This window comes from Aquila chrysaetos, chromosome 11, assembly GCF_900496995.4.
Source record: "Aquila chrysaetos chrysaetos chromosome 11, bAquChr1.4, whole genome shotgun sequence".
Lineage (NCBI taxonomy): Eukaryota > Metazoa > Chordata > Aves > Accipitriformes > Accipitridae > Aquila > Aquila chrysaetos.
In genome coordinates this window covers 5,783,399-5,797,485 of record NC_044014.1, presented here as the reverse complement: position 1 = coordinate 5,797,485, position 14,087 = coordinate 5,783,399, and the positions used below count along the sequence as shown (strand labels likewise).

Here is a 14,087-nt window from a genome sequence, read left to right as displayed (position 1 = left end):
AGCTGAAATAATAATATCCGAATGACAGACAAATATGAAGACAACTCCCGAAACTGAGAAACAAAGAGAAATATTACAAGTACATTGCTACTCAAAAAAGCTTACATAAAATTAGGGTCACTTTTTAAGCATGTTTTCTAAGTACTTTTACATCATCAAACTTTCGATGTATCTATTTTGCCTTTTTATGTTTTCCAAGCTTCTTTTTTTTAAAAATTATTTCTTTTTTGTTTATATCTGCTAATCTATGCTGTACACAATAGCATTTTATTAAAATAGACTACTGAAACTAAGTTTCGCTTTCAGTGTTGCTACATAAACTTTAGCATACAAAAATATGAGATACTGATATGGGATGGTACTTACAGGAAAAGTCTACCGTACATTCCTGGCTGGAATTCCAGAGACTGCCACCAAGAATATTAAAACATTACATACCTTCAATTATTGCCATTTTATCTCTCTCATTTACTAATATTTAGCATCAGTGATACTAAACTGGCAGAATAGTGACATTAAAACAAGACTGAAATTCCAAAGAATGTTCCTAATTCAAGGTTTATTTGTACACATTTAGAGACTGAGATTCCCTACGAATTTAAAACAGCCATATGTTCAAAAATTTTACAGGAGAAAACATGATTTTGTGATTTTAAATAAAATATATAAAACCAGCTAACATTTACTGGAAATTGCCATTAAAAATCTGGTTGGGAACAAGCTAATTAAAGATGGTATCACACAGATATACTTCTGAAGCTGGAAGCTAGTATTCATCTTGTCCATAGAGAAGCTACTTAAGAATCCTAAAAAAAGTAGCAACTTTTGAGAAAGCTTGAGTGGAAAATAATAAGAAAGAAGAGTTAAGCTTGTACATTTGATGAATACTAGCTTCTCTGAATTTCAGCCAACTTTTTCAACAACTTAAAAAAATATCAAGTATATTACAGGAAAAAATGTAATACACGTTGCCTTTTTACTTCAAAAAACAAAGGTCTTAGGGAATAAAAATTGTCTGATTACTGAAATGGAACTTGTTTACTTTAAATCTGCAGCAGAAATTCTTAAGAAGACCCTATCATTAAACTTGGAAAGAAAGATTAAAAAAAAAAAAAGACAAAATGATAAAACCCAAGTAGGGGCCTCAAGAGGAATGCTTCATTAGAGACACACCAACTATGTTGACTTAGGTCTATCTCAAAAGAAGTTTATTTTGGCAGCTGTGAGAAGCAAAAGAAAAAAAAAAAAGAAAAAAGTAAAAGTAGTGAGTGTTTCAGTCATGTGGATTCTGTATCTTTCTCTTGAAGAGTTGCCATAAACTGTCAGTATTTTTTGAGTTCATTAAATTAAATGTATGAAATTAAGTATTAAAGTTTATTTTCTTACATTTAACATAAAGTGAAATAATCACAGGAAAAATATGCACAGCCTAATATATCATACTCACACTTTACACTTACATACACAAAATTGTCACATAGATATCAAATAGCTTTAAACATTCATTAATACCTCACTAGCTGGAGTCATATCTAAAAGAACAGCATTCATCTAAGCTGCCTACAGACATACTCCACAGGAAAGCTAAATTAATGCCCTGTCAAAGAGGCTTCTACTATCTAGTTATCAAAGTAAAAACACTACAGACCATGTTTATTTAATAGAAAAAAAAAAATCCAAACACAAAATTAAATTGATAGAATTTAAATGAAAGTGAGCATATTTTAAAACATTTTTCTATACAACTGCGCAGGGAACCAGAAAGTTAACATTCACCAGAACTAAACCACCAGCACAACAGAAATAGGTGTGAGGGCAGTGTGTGTAATTTTTTATTTTTTAAAAACATTGACTGTAATTATGATGTACCAAAAAGGAAACCAATGCAAATTAACTTTTTAATCCTTTGTGATGATTAAAAGAAAACGGGGGCTAAACCTGCTACCCTCACTCATATGACTCACTTCAACTCAAATTTGTTTTTTCTCATCTTTTAAAGCAGTAATTCTAAAGGACGACACAAGAGAAAAGCAGGTATATTCCACAGCAAGATACAGTATTTACTTTTCAGGTATCTATGAAGTCTCCAATTTACTCTTTTTATACATGCATAACACATGCATCGCTCTTGCAACTTAACCCAGCTGCAGATTCTCAGCTTCTGGATAAAACTGTTCACTGTGCACCAACAGGGCACACAGAAACCTGCGTTTCTTCTGTCCATTAATTTCTCTGTATTTTTAATGCTTTTGACAACTCTTTGCCTGTATGTCTATCTCCAAATCAAACTCCCCATTATAGCCATTGTGTTCTGCAGTTACCTGCAAGACCTTGTGCCATTTTCCCCAGCAAGCACCAGTGCTCATCAGTGTCCGAGCTTTCCCGATCTTTCCTAGCGTCTCTCCAACAACTCTCCTAAAAGAGTTTTCCCTGGTGCCCCAAACCTTCTCTTCTCCCAGCTCCAAAACTCAACCCTTCATCCCACTCAACCACCCAACTGCCGCTCAGAGCACAGGCTACCACTTGCTACTCAGTGCCCCTTCTTCTGCTCAGCCTTACACATCAGATCTATTTTTCCCTTACCACCTATACCCATCAAACCACCACCAGGAATACTACCTCTGTACTAGACTTTCCCAAAGTCCCGCTTCTGCGTCTAATGGGGTTTCCAAAAACTCAGCTAGAAACACACTGAACTTGCCAAAAATCTATCCAGACAAGACTCTGAGGGCAAGAAAATAAGACCTACCCAGGAAAGTCTGGGCTGATGGTAGCCTTATACTGAATAAATAATTTCATACTTCACCTTCATGCCCAGCTACTGACTCAGTCTGTGGAATTTTTGAAGACATAATAAATACTAGACTAATTGACAGCTTTTCAAATTGTGAAACAGTGATATTCACAAGTTGAAATATACTCCTAATTAAGAATTCAGATGCTAGATGTTGGCTTTAGATTAAGATATGCTATGTGGAATTTTCAAAAGCATTTATAGTATTTATGCCACTAAATCATGTTGAAAAACAATGTCACTTTAAAAATTGCCACTCCAGCATTTTTCATTTCTATTTGCTTTCATACATTTAAGAACAAGAAATAATATTCTGAATTGATAATTCAGAACAGTACAAGATTTATAACTTTAAGCTTTCTATCAATATATGGTACACTTGACATGTTTTTTCAAGCCCAACAATAAAAAACAATAGTAAAAGCCAAATAATTTACCTTTAGTCATTCAATGCTGAAATACACACAACCCAGTATTGAAGAAACAACTTCAACAACAGTGGTACATATACACAAATAGGTGTTAACTGTAATCTTAGGATAGTAGAAAAGAGTAAAGTTGTAGGACAAAGTGGACAGCACAGGAAAGCTTATTAGTAAAAACTTCATTTCTGCAGGATCTTGACTAAATAATATTGCAAAATTCAAGTTAACACATCCTTAACACACACAAAAATGTTATTCAGACTAAAAATCTGAAGGAGAAAATCAGGCAATGATAAATTTCAGTGTTTAAGTGACTACAATTTATATTATCAGGATAGAGTAACACACCTCTGCCAAAAAATCTAAACCTACTTGTCTCCCTTACATCTGCAGATTATAAAATGAATAAATAAATAAAAAGACTCACTTTACCACAGTATTCCAAGCATGTGTTAGAACTTAAACCTTAACAGCAAGTAAAGCAACAGCTATCTGTACGAAGTACCAACAAGTATCTGTACAAAAATGTTGGACCATCAAAAGAATTGCACTTTAAAAGAAGTGTCTTCTATTATCCCTAAAAATGTTTATTTCCATAGTAAATTTTCATTCATTAAATAAGCATTCTAATTTTAGGTCCATGTTGTTTGTCAAGTGTTTATTAAACAAGCTTGCTTTGTTTGCTAGGAGAAGAGAATTTGTAAACAAAGCCTCTCTGTGCTCTCCGAGGAGTCCGTTCTCAGCAGGAGACCATCCTACTTCACCTAGGGACCATCTCAGCATGTGGAGCTCAGAAACCACACGTCTGAACTCAAGCCATTACTGATCTCAGTGGAACAGTCTTAAAACGAGACAAAAATCTGTACTGCAAAAATGTGTAAAGTTTTGTCACCACAGAAGAGATGGTATGTGGTCTCCAAAACTGGAAATGCGTAAAGCAGAGCAGCCAGGCATCACACCTCCCCTACAGCGCACACAAACATTTACTGTAAGACCCAAAAACCCCAATGCTGCAGAAAGCAGAACCTGAATTGCCACCACAGCCCATACCAGCTTCTGTTCATCTCCTCCTCCTTAACACTTGAAACTGAAAAACAGGCTGTAGCTACATTAGTTGCCAGAAGAAATACTAAACTGAGAGCCCCCCAGTTTCTGGGCTTCGATGCATCTCAGTCCCTCTGGGAGCATAGTAAACATAAGAAAGTGGGGAAAGAACCCAAATATAGGAACACTAATGTAGGAATAAGACAGAGAAATATGGCTAGATAGAGAGATGTATTGAACTTTTGTTAAGCTATTTTGCAGGGAATAACAACTGCCTGAGGATATAATGCAGTAAAAATAATTGTATCCTTTCAACATGTTCTTTTTGACATTGACTCATTTTCAAACTCCTTATTCTGTTAATGAATTCTGTCTCCTTAATTACAAACAAAATATTAGACTTACAGTACTGGAATTCTTGTCAAGTCCATTTTAATTATACCAAACGGAACAAAATGAAATAAGAGTAGCAAATTCTGTAGCGGTAATTCTGCATGCAGCTTTTGCATCTATTAGCAATATAAATGCACACGTGCATGCTTGCAGCTCTGTAAAACTGCCCAAGTTCAACAGTATTCTCATAGTTGGTTAGAACAGATTCACTATTATGCTTTCATCCGAATTACTAGCACTAAAAGGTACACGAATGTCTACTTGCATGTTTAGGAAAACACACTGTTTAACATTATGTATCCCCAAAGTCTCTGAGCTGAAACATCAACACTTCAGTTTTCTCTTAATGCCAGATGTTTGGAAACTGTTTTCTTCTTTATAATCACCTTCGCAGAAGAACACAAGTTTGAAGGCAAATGGGCTGGAATCAGTAACTATACTATATGCTACGTTAAGTCTTGATCATACCAAAACCTGGTAATTGAAGGGTATATTAAACATACATCCAAATATAGCATTAGGGGAGTATTAAAATTAGAACTGCACTTACAAAAATCAAGCACTTTGTTGACATTCTAACAGTTTATAATCCTTGCTTTTCAGAGTAAAAATAATTTAAAACTGCCCAGGCAATCACCTTGCTTTATTTTAAAATCAATAAAACTCCACACTGTATTCATGTTCATGCATATCTTGAAACACAAAAGCAGTTTCATGTACTTCCATGCATTTGTAACACACTTCTAAAATAGAGAGCAAAGTATAATAAATCCTTGTATGCGTAGCATCATATGCCACTAAATATTGACACAATAGTTTAACCCAGATCTACACATCTGAAGGACAGTGTCCAAAAATGTTTCTAAATTTTTCTGCCTCCTAGGCAGCTTTGGTGGCATCTAAAGCTGTTTCGACGTACAGCAGCTCACACTGGGCCCTGGGAGGCTGTTGTGCTGATGAGGCTTGGCAGAAGCGTGGTACATTCCAACTCCACCACCACCTCCTGCAGAAGGTCTCCAGCTGCCCCTTTAGGGAAGTTTTCTCTTGGCGTTGCACTGTCCGAGCAACCTAACGGAGCCAGGAACCAAAGATTTGGCCGTAAACCCAGAAAGAGTCCATAAATCTCAGGGAAGGAACAATATCTGCAGTTTTAAGAGACTCGCAGGAGAAGATTCACGCTCGTTCTTGTTTGTTGTTGCTCTAAAGACATGCAATAACCACAGAGGCAAGAGGATTAAAGAAAGCCCATCTTACACAGAATTTAGCTTGTAGCATACTAAAGATTTTAGATACTTTTGTGGCAGTTTGCAACTTTTCCAACTTAATGGGTATTGGCTTGAGGAATATCAGCATCTTTTTTCTTGGATCATCACACTAACTTCTTCCAACGTCACAAGTAAAGGAGGCAGACGTACTATCATTTAAAACTTCATCAGAAAGTGGGGCTGTTAGTGCAGGCATTTGAGGACTAACAGTTCAGTCATCAATGCAATCAAAAAGACATTTAACGTACAGTTTCTTTACCATCTGCCACTGATAGAGAATTATTTTGTACTTATAAATCCATTAAACCATCATCAGCAACAAACAGCAAAACAGATACAGTTCTGAGAAAGAAACCAATTTATCTTCTAAAATAAAGTTTCAGTCAGGGCTTACAAAGAGAGCTCCATTAAAAGCACACAATTTATGAGAAAAACATAAAATACCATCTTCCAATAATTTAGGCTGCACAGGTGCTGTCCTCTGGATCCTTTCTCAGTGCCACACCTAAATTAGCAGGAATTGTGGTGGAACAGCCCCAAAGCTTCTCCCTGTGGAGACATTCCCAACTTGATCTTCCTGCACAGCATCCTCAGATTGCCCAAAGTGAGAAGCAGGGGCAGAACTTGGGACAGGCGCTCCGGCTCTCAGCTGGCACTACAGCCTTCAATGTCCTTCAATGCCACTGTATGACATAAATGGAGGATGCAAAGAGTAGCAAGCTCCCCCAAAATATACTGTTAACATCTCTCCACCTTCCTCCCTTTCCCCCTGAATGTAAGATAATTAAAAACAATTAATAGCAAGCCACACAATGCCAACTGGTAAAGAGTAAAATTGAAAGAATGTAAAAAACAAAAAGAAATTCATAAAATAAATCATGGATCAACCTTACTGACCATACTAGCACTAAGTAGCCCTTCAGGACACTAGCCTTAGTATCTTAAATAAATAAATAAAATCAATAGATCAGTGGAACAAAAAGCTCATCTTGTCTTCTGTCCATTCAGAGAACAATAGTGCATTTGTGTTGGGACGAACAGGGAATTTGGTTCCTGTGTACTTTTGCTCCACGAACCCATTCTTCTTCAATTAGTTGACAATGGGGTCATTTTCATACCCTTTTTTTGTCATTCTAGCTCAGTGTTATTTGTGAAAACGTTTTTATTCCGAACAAGAAAGGGGAAGGAAGGAAACTGTAATATTCTATTAAAAAAGATGATTTACTCCCTTGAAACCTTTCTAGTAAGAATCCCCAAATTATCCCACACATCTAACACAGCAAATAACTACTCTTAACAGTTTCAGTCATTCCTTTTAAAACAGTTCAGTTATTCAGTTGGAAACAACCAAACAAAATAAAGTTTTTGGCAGTGGTTAACTCTCTCACATGATAAGCAGAAACCTCACGGCAGTTTCTGGAAACAGCAAGGGGGTTTTATGTTGGTTTTTTTAATTTTGTACTCAAAAAACAACAGTTCGCCAAGCTCCCAGGTCTCGCTAGGCCTCCCCAATAAGGTAACCTTTGAAAGCCTTTGGGAACTGATTTTATTAGATTAAGAAAAAGCTTTAAAGAAGCTGTAACAAAAATATTTCACTTCTCCATTGACCCTTCTGCTTGGGGCCCTGCTCTGTGCAATCTCTCACAGCTCCAGTGCCCTCATGATAGTCTTTGTGAAAACACAGCACCATCCAAGAGCCTGCCAGGCTCCGCAAACTTTGAATACTGAAAAATGTAACTTTTAACAGATACTTAGCTAAACCAGAATGAACAGCAGAGAGATCCAAGGGCATATACACATGGGCTTTCATAGTCACTTAGTCACAAACCTTAACGCTAAAAATAACTCAGCCCATATCCCAATTTAGCCCATTCTGAAAACTTTGTAGTCACACAATTCCCATTTTTTCTCCTTTCCACCCTTTCTCCTTGCCTCCAGAGCCTACCATCTTCTTTAGTATAATGAAGGCAATAACTCATGTTATATAAACAAACCGTAGAAGCTGACCTCAGCATCTGAGGGCCTTAGACAGAAGGCCTAATTTTTGACATCATTCTCTAGGACAGAAATGCATCAGTTGATGAAAATCCACTAGACAGCATAAAGAATGACAAGAAGCTTAAAAATGAGACTTGGAGAAAAGAAGGAATTGGCGGGGGGGGGGGGGGTGTTGGGGGGGTTTTTTAGCGAAAATTAGAGAAGCCCAAGACGACACATGATGGTAGCCACCAGGTTTAGAAAGAAGGGTGTTCAAAACAAAACAAAACAAAACAAAACCAACCAAAAAAACCCATCATGGGTTTTTATGTGCATGGTAGGTAGGACAAAATGTAATATTCTTTAGGAAGAAAAGTTGAGGTCAGACATTATGAAAAAGAATTTCAATGGGAAGACTAATAAAGCACAAGTATATAACCATCAATGCACGGAGATGTGTGTAAGTTTGTCAAGGGAGGCCTTTGGCACACATATGTCCAATGGGTCTTAAAAGTTAATACAAATATAGTTGAACCTGCATTGGAGTAAGGGGATGGACTACATAATCCCCCATAGCCATGACAAGTCTACTTTTCTATGATTCAACTTTTCCCTCCTGGCTCCAAATCATTCCCCTCTACAGGAATCTGGGACTCTCGTTCCCATTCAAACACTGATGTTGAACTTTCTGCAAACTAGACTGTTAGAAGCGTTGTGTTTAACATCAGGATTGAGGATAAATAATAGAACCTCATTAATATACTTTTACTTGGAGATGCAGTACAGTCAGCAGCTAAACAAACTCAGACAAAGAAAATAATAATTCAAAATAATGAATTGTCATCTAGATTAAATGTAACACTTCAGAGAAGTGTACTGTGATACCTCTGTAAAATTAATGAGGTCTTAGTAAAACCAGACCTCATTAAAGTATCTACCATTAAATCTTTCCTGGAAAATTGGAGAAAAAACATCTCTCGTGTAGATTAACTGACTTGTCAGCCAGCTCCTACTGTAAAGACCACAAGGTGAAATCTGGCAGAGCCAGGAAAAGCAGGAGTTCCTGGCTTTCAGACCAAATAAATTCCACTTGACCATATTGCCTAATTAGAGCTAATATAATCGGAAAAATAGCAAAAATAAGAAAGAATACAATAAGAACAATCGGATTTGAAGTTAAATGAGAGATCCAATACTGCCAAGTGTTGCCAGGTTCAATAAATGTGGTGCATAGATAAAACTAACCAGTCTTTCAATGACTTACACTTCAGTGACAGATTTAAAGGCTGATTTTTCTCCAGGACACAAGAACTTTGATATTTTGCCCAACACTTGAAAACTGGCATGGCTTTGAGCAACTTCACACAGAGACTATGTTAGGAAAAGTGAAGAGCATTGTCTCCATAAATATGTTTTAACTTTCTGCATCATGGCATTGTAAGATGTCCATCTCTGCATATTCCAGTTCACTCACTTTTGGGAATACTTACAAAGAGACAGGTAGAGAGACAAAATTCAGAAGTAAAGAATGTTAACTAATGTTTGAGGACCATCCAAAAATGATTAAATCAACAAAAAATGAAGTGAAGCTGACAAAGCAGCACTATATTAATTCATTTGCCTGTTAGAAACTTTAAAAATACACTCAATTCCATGCATTCTTACACTTACTAGCAAGGACTAATATATTTATAGAACTATAATTGGAAAGTTCTGAAACGTGAATTATGACCTCATTCCTCAGATGAAGGAGAAAAATTAAAGACACATGAATTGTGAAGCGTATTACTCCCCCTCCAAAAAACCCCAACCAAACAAAACCCACACCTCTTTTATCTATATATTTCACAGTTTACAGTTCTCATTTTAATTGCTAATAGTTGCTATGGAGTGCTCAAATAAGCCTTCAAATAAGATTTAGTACAAGTCAGCAATGAGCAGTGAATTTATGACTATGCAGAGTCATGAATTAGAAATGATAAATTTCTACCAGCTATTATCTTTCAGAAGATGGTTTGCCTCAGGTTTATTAACATGATCCTGAATAAATCTTTTTAGCAGCTCCTTTTGACAGAGACAGGCAAGTTACCTCTAATAACTCTGAAAACACCCACCAGTACAGAATTGGCCTACAATTTAACAAACCATACCTCTTATTCTTGTGCTTTTATGAAAATGAGGTTCGATTTTAGTTTACTTAAGCCTCACACAAATTAACAAAATCACGTTTATTAAAGAAACACTACAGGGAAGTTGTCCCAAGTGCATAAAATTCCTCTAGCAAGTAAAAGGTGTAAAACTTATCCCTGCTGATGTGCATATGTAGGTAGTTAATACCATCTCTATCACGTTTCTGTGTTTATTCTTCAGAACATCTGAAATGTGAATCCTGAATATGTACCTCCTTAAGGACAAACATATCCCTCCTGTATGTAGAACAAAGAATCTTTACTGACAGATATTAAAATTACTAGCAGCATCAACATTATCATCATCAAAATCAGCAAATCATCAATATTCAAGTCTGATATTTAAATCATCTCATATTTGGAATTACTTAAAAGACACAGTGTATGACACTGAACATTTCTCTGAAATAACCTATATGGGAACTGGTTCTTTGGGAGTTTTTCATTTGGTTGGTTTTGGTTGGAGGGATGTGTTTGGTTTTTTTTAAAGACTGCATGAAAATATGTAACCCGATCCAAGCCTCATACAGAAGATAACAAATGGATAGTTTTAAGAGGACCTACTCCTATTTAATAACATTTATTTCTCCAGTATAGAGAAATAAAACACCAAAAAAAAAAGTTTACTCAATTTGAGGAAATTTGTTTTGTAATCAAAGACCCATCAAATAAAAAGTTACAGGTATACAGCTGAAACTGTAGAAAGGCCATGTCTCACAAATACAGCATCACTCTGAAAATTACTTTCAGATACAGTTCCTTCAAAGCTTGTACAACATACACCCCAAAGTTTCTGCTTTTGGACACATGTTTATTTTCTCAAGGGGCAGTACAGTAATGAGAAAAAGACTTGTTCACTTCAGAGGTCAGCTGAGACCTACACAACAGACATTTCTTTCTGCCCTGATAAAGTCTACAAATAACACAATCAGGCATAAATATACATATTATTTTCACTTCAGTTCTGTCACACTTCAATCATCTTAAACTTCAAGTAAACAACTGAAAAAAAATCCACATTTCCAAAATTAGAAAATAAAGCTCCAGGGACATGTTCACATTTTTCCCAAGGGAGTTCTAACTGACAAAAAAATAAGTCCTGATTGCAAATATTTTAAAAGGAAAAATAAAGTTAAGAAAAAAGACATGGCTGGGATCTGTGCTTGTTTCTAGTAGAAAAATGGGATTCCAACTGGTTTTAACCATGCAAATGCTATGTGAAATTCAGTGCAGCTTCAACATTTGCACCATGGAAAAACTGTAATAATTTATCAATTACACACAATATAAAACAGCAGCTTAGGAAAAAAATAAAGAAGTAATTGCATTCACTACCTTTACCTGCTACGAAAACAACATGGGAACCAATATTCTGCTTTTAATAATTGTATTTTCAGTGGAAATCCACTGTCAGCATTCAGTAACGGCTGTTGCTATCCAGAACAGAGCATCTCCTTTTTCCTGCTTTTTGATACTCATAATAATGTAGTTTTCACAAACTGAAAATGCCTGACTAGAAATGCCTAAAAGCAACTTAGAAAGTGGCCTCAAACATTTTGTAAGATGCTGTTCAAAGTAAATAAGAAATACTTTTAAATATTTAACACTAGCACTACGTCAAGAACTAAAGGACTAATAATTTTTCACCCATGGTATTTTTTATTCTGCCCCACATTCTCACAGTTGTTTATTCCAACACGTTTAGTTCCACTTTCTCAGTGTGGGCTCTAAGTAGTTAGTAAGAGTCTTCCAGATGAGGAAAGGTGAAAAAAGAACGCTTTTATGGAAGAAAGGAACAAAAGAAAAAAAGAAAAGGGGTTGGGGGAGCAGCAAGCTGTAAGGGACACTGCAATCCTGAATATAGCATATGACTTATCAGATCCACAAAACAGACAGCCAACCCTCTAGTCAAAACACATTTGATAAAATATATGTAGAGAGATAAGGACTTTTTGCGCTAGTTACAACTTGAAGGAATATTAAAGCGATTTGATTTTCAGAAGCATTTAACACATGTACACCAAGTCAATCATTCAAAATACTTTTGGAAGCCTTAAGCCACTTTAAAAGACTTCTCAAAATCCCTTTGGGTTTTAATGCCAAAACTCCAACATAATTCAGAGTAGTCTTTTTCCCTCAGTCACTAACCCAAACCATTAGAAGGAACACATGCATTAAGTTCAGAGCTCTGAACAAATGAATGTTCAATTTTAGCTGCTGATGCTAATGCAGAGGAGTATCCTGGCCAGTGGGGAAGTCCGGTGAAGGAATAGAAGGAAGAAAGAAAGGAGGCAGTTAAAAGTGACGTTACCAAGACATACAGAAAAAGAGGGATTTTTCCCCGTGCTTCTGTAACTTATAATTTTCAGGGCTTCATTATTATTATTGTATGTTTTTGTCATTGTTTATTGTTTTGCTGTTTGTTTTTAGCAGTCTTGTGAAAAAGCAAAACCACTGTGTTGCCAAAACTTTTATTGCTTTCTTAGAGTAGATAATGGTTTTTCGACCCAGGTATTTCAATTCTTTATTCCCAAATGGCATTGCAAGCAACAGCTTGGCACTCTGTAACAAGTACTGACTTTTCAGAATATTTAGTTGACTAATTATGACCTGTCTATAGAAAAAAAATGGTTTTGTACTAATTTGAATGCATATTTATTCCTATAAACTGACAAAATTAATCCTGGAAAAGCCACTAATACAAGTGCTAACAGACTTGAGCAGAGCAACTCCAGTCCTCCAAAGTACTCTCAGCTTATCTTTTCCCATTATCAAGGTAAATAGTAATACCAGTGCGAAAAGCAGGCTGACAGCTGGTAGCAACTTCAATACATGCTGAATAAAAAGATCACGCACGGAGGTATAAAAATGTCAGCTCTTTTTGTGTGGAACTAATGACACATTTTGGAAAGCTGTTTGCTGCTCAGTGGCATGTGCTTATCCCCCCCAAATCATAGACGATCACATTAAGTCACATCACATTAAGTCTCTTTCCCTCACACATTTCAGCTTACACAGCAAATCCAAGCTTATTGAAAAGGTTAACTAAATTCCATGGTCAGAAACGGCAAAAGAGTCAGGACAAGTGAGGATGAGTCAGACCTTTGTGGATCCCATGGGCGTGGAAGTCCAGGCTACCACTGGATGCATTTCACTGCTGCAGGAGGAGTGATGCTGAAATTCCTGAAAGCAGCCAAAGAAATTGGCTCTCGAGTGCCATAAAATTCCAGGGGCACTGCTTACAACCACAGTCAGTCCGAGGTATTTAGTTTAAGAATGATTAATCACAGTTGAATCAGCCTTTTGTTTCTTTTCTGACATTTCAGAACCCTTTCTAGTATTCCATCTATCTGAAGTCTGGCCATGCCTTGATACCAAAGGAGACTGTTTGAAATAATTCCATTTACTTTGGCCTGCATACAAGTCTGGATAAAGATTTCAGTCAAAACACCTCTTCACATCATAGAATGGTCTTAAAATGGTACACAGAGAAAACACAGCAAGAAGACATTAAATCTGTTACGCACTTCAAAGTACGCTGATAGTTATTTACAATAGTTATTTATGACAGTTATTTAGCAGAGCGGCTTCAGGGAAAGCAGATCATTGACCAAAACAAGTAACAATATGTGCTTCAATTGCAGTATTTGCATGCAAATATTGACACTGAAAAAACCTCAGAAAACCCAGAACTAAGGAAACTCACATAGAAAACATCCCCAACAAATCCTTTCCAACACAAGAACTTAGAGGAGAACTTGACTTAAGGTCAACAGCGGTCTGAATGGCAAATGTGCGGCAGCAAGTACACTTGCTATTTACACCAGAAGCACAAACCCAAAATCTAGTTAGTGTCACCCACCACAAGACTCAAAATCAGTATCAAAGAACTGTAATGGAAAGAACAGAAAGGATCTCAAAGAGTTCAGTAGTGACTGGAAAATGTGAACTTAGTAACATAGAGCCATGGAGTAAAATTTTTTACTTGGAAAGATGCAGG

At 36.3% G+C, this 14,087-nt stretch overlaps 1 protein-coding gene across 10 annotated transcripts in view; it reads right to left on the bottom strand.

The window, feature by feature from the left end:
- The window catches only part of ATE1 (arginyltransferase 1), an 86,335-nt gene that overhangs the window by 31,849 nt on the left and 40,399 nt on the right, over nt 1-14,087 (bottom strand). The window contains exon 12 of one of the 10 annotated variants that reach the window (XM_041127461.1): nt 1,361-5,856. The exons of the other annotated variants lie outside the window; for them this stretch is intronic. Coding sequence (XP_040983395.1) covers nt 5,830-5,856 — 27 coding nt within the window. The 3' untranslated portion in view covers nt 1,361-5,829. Of the gene's footprint in view, nt 1-1,360; nt 5,857-14,087 lie in introns of those variants that run through there. 10 annotated transcript variants of the gene reach the window in all.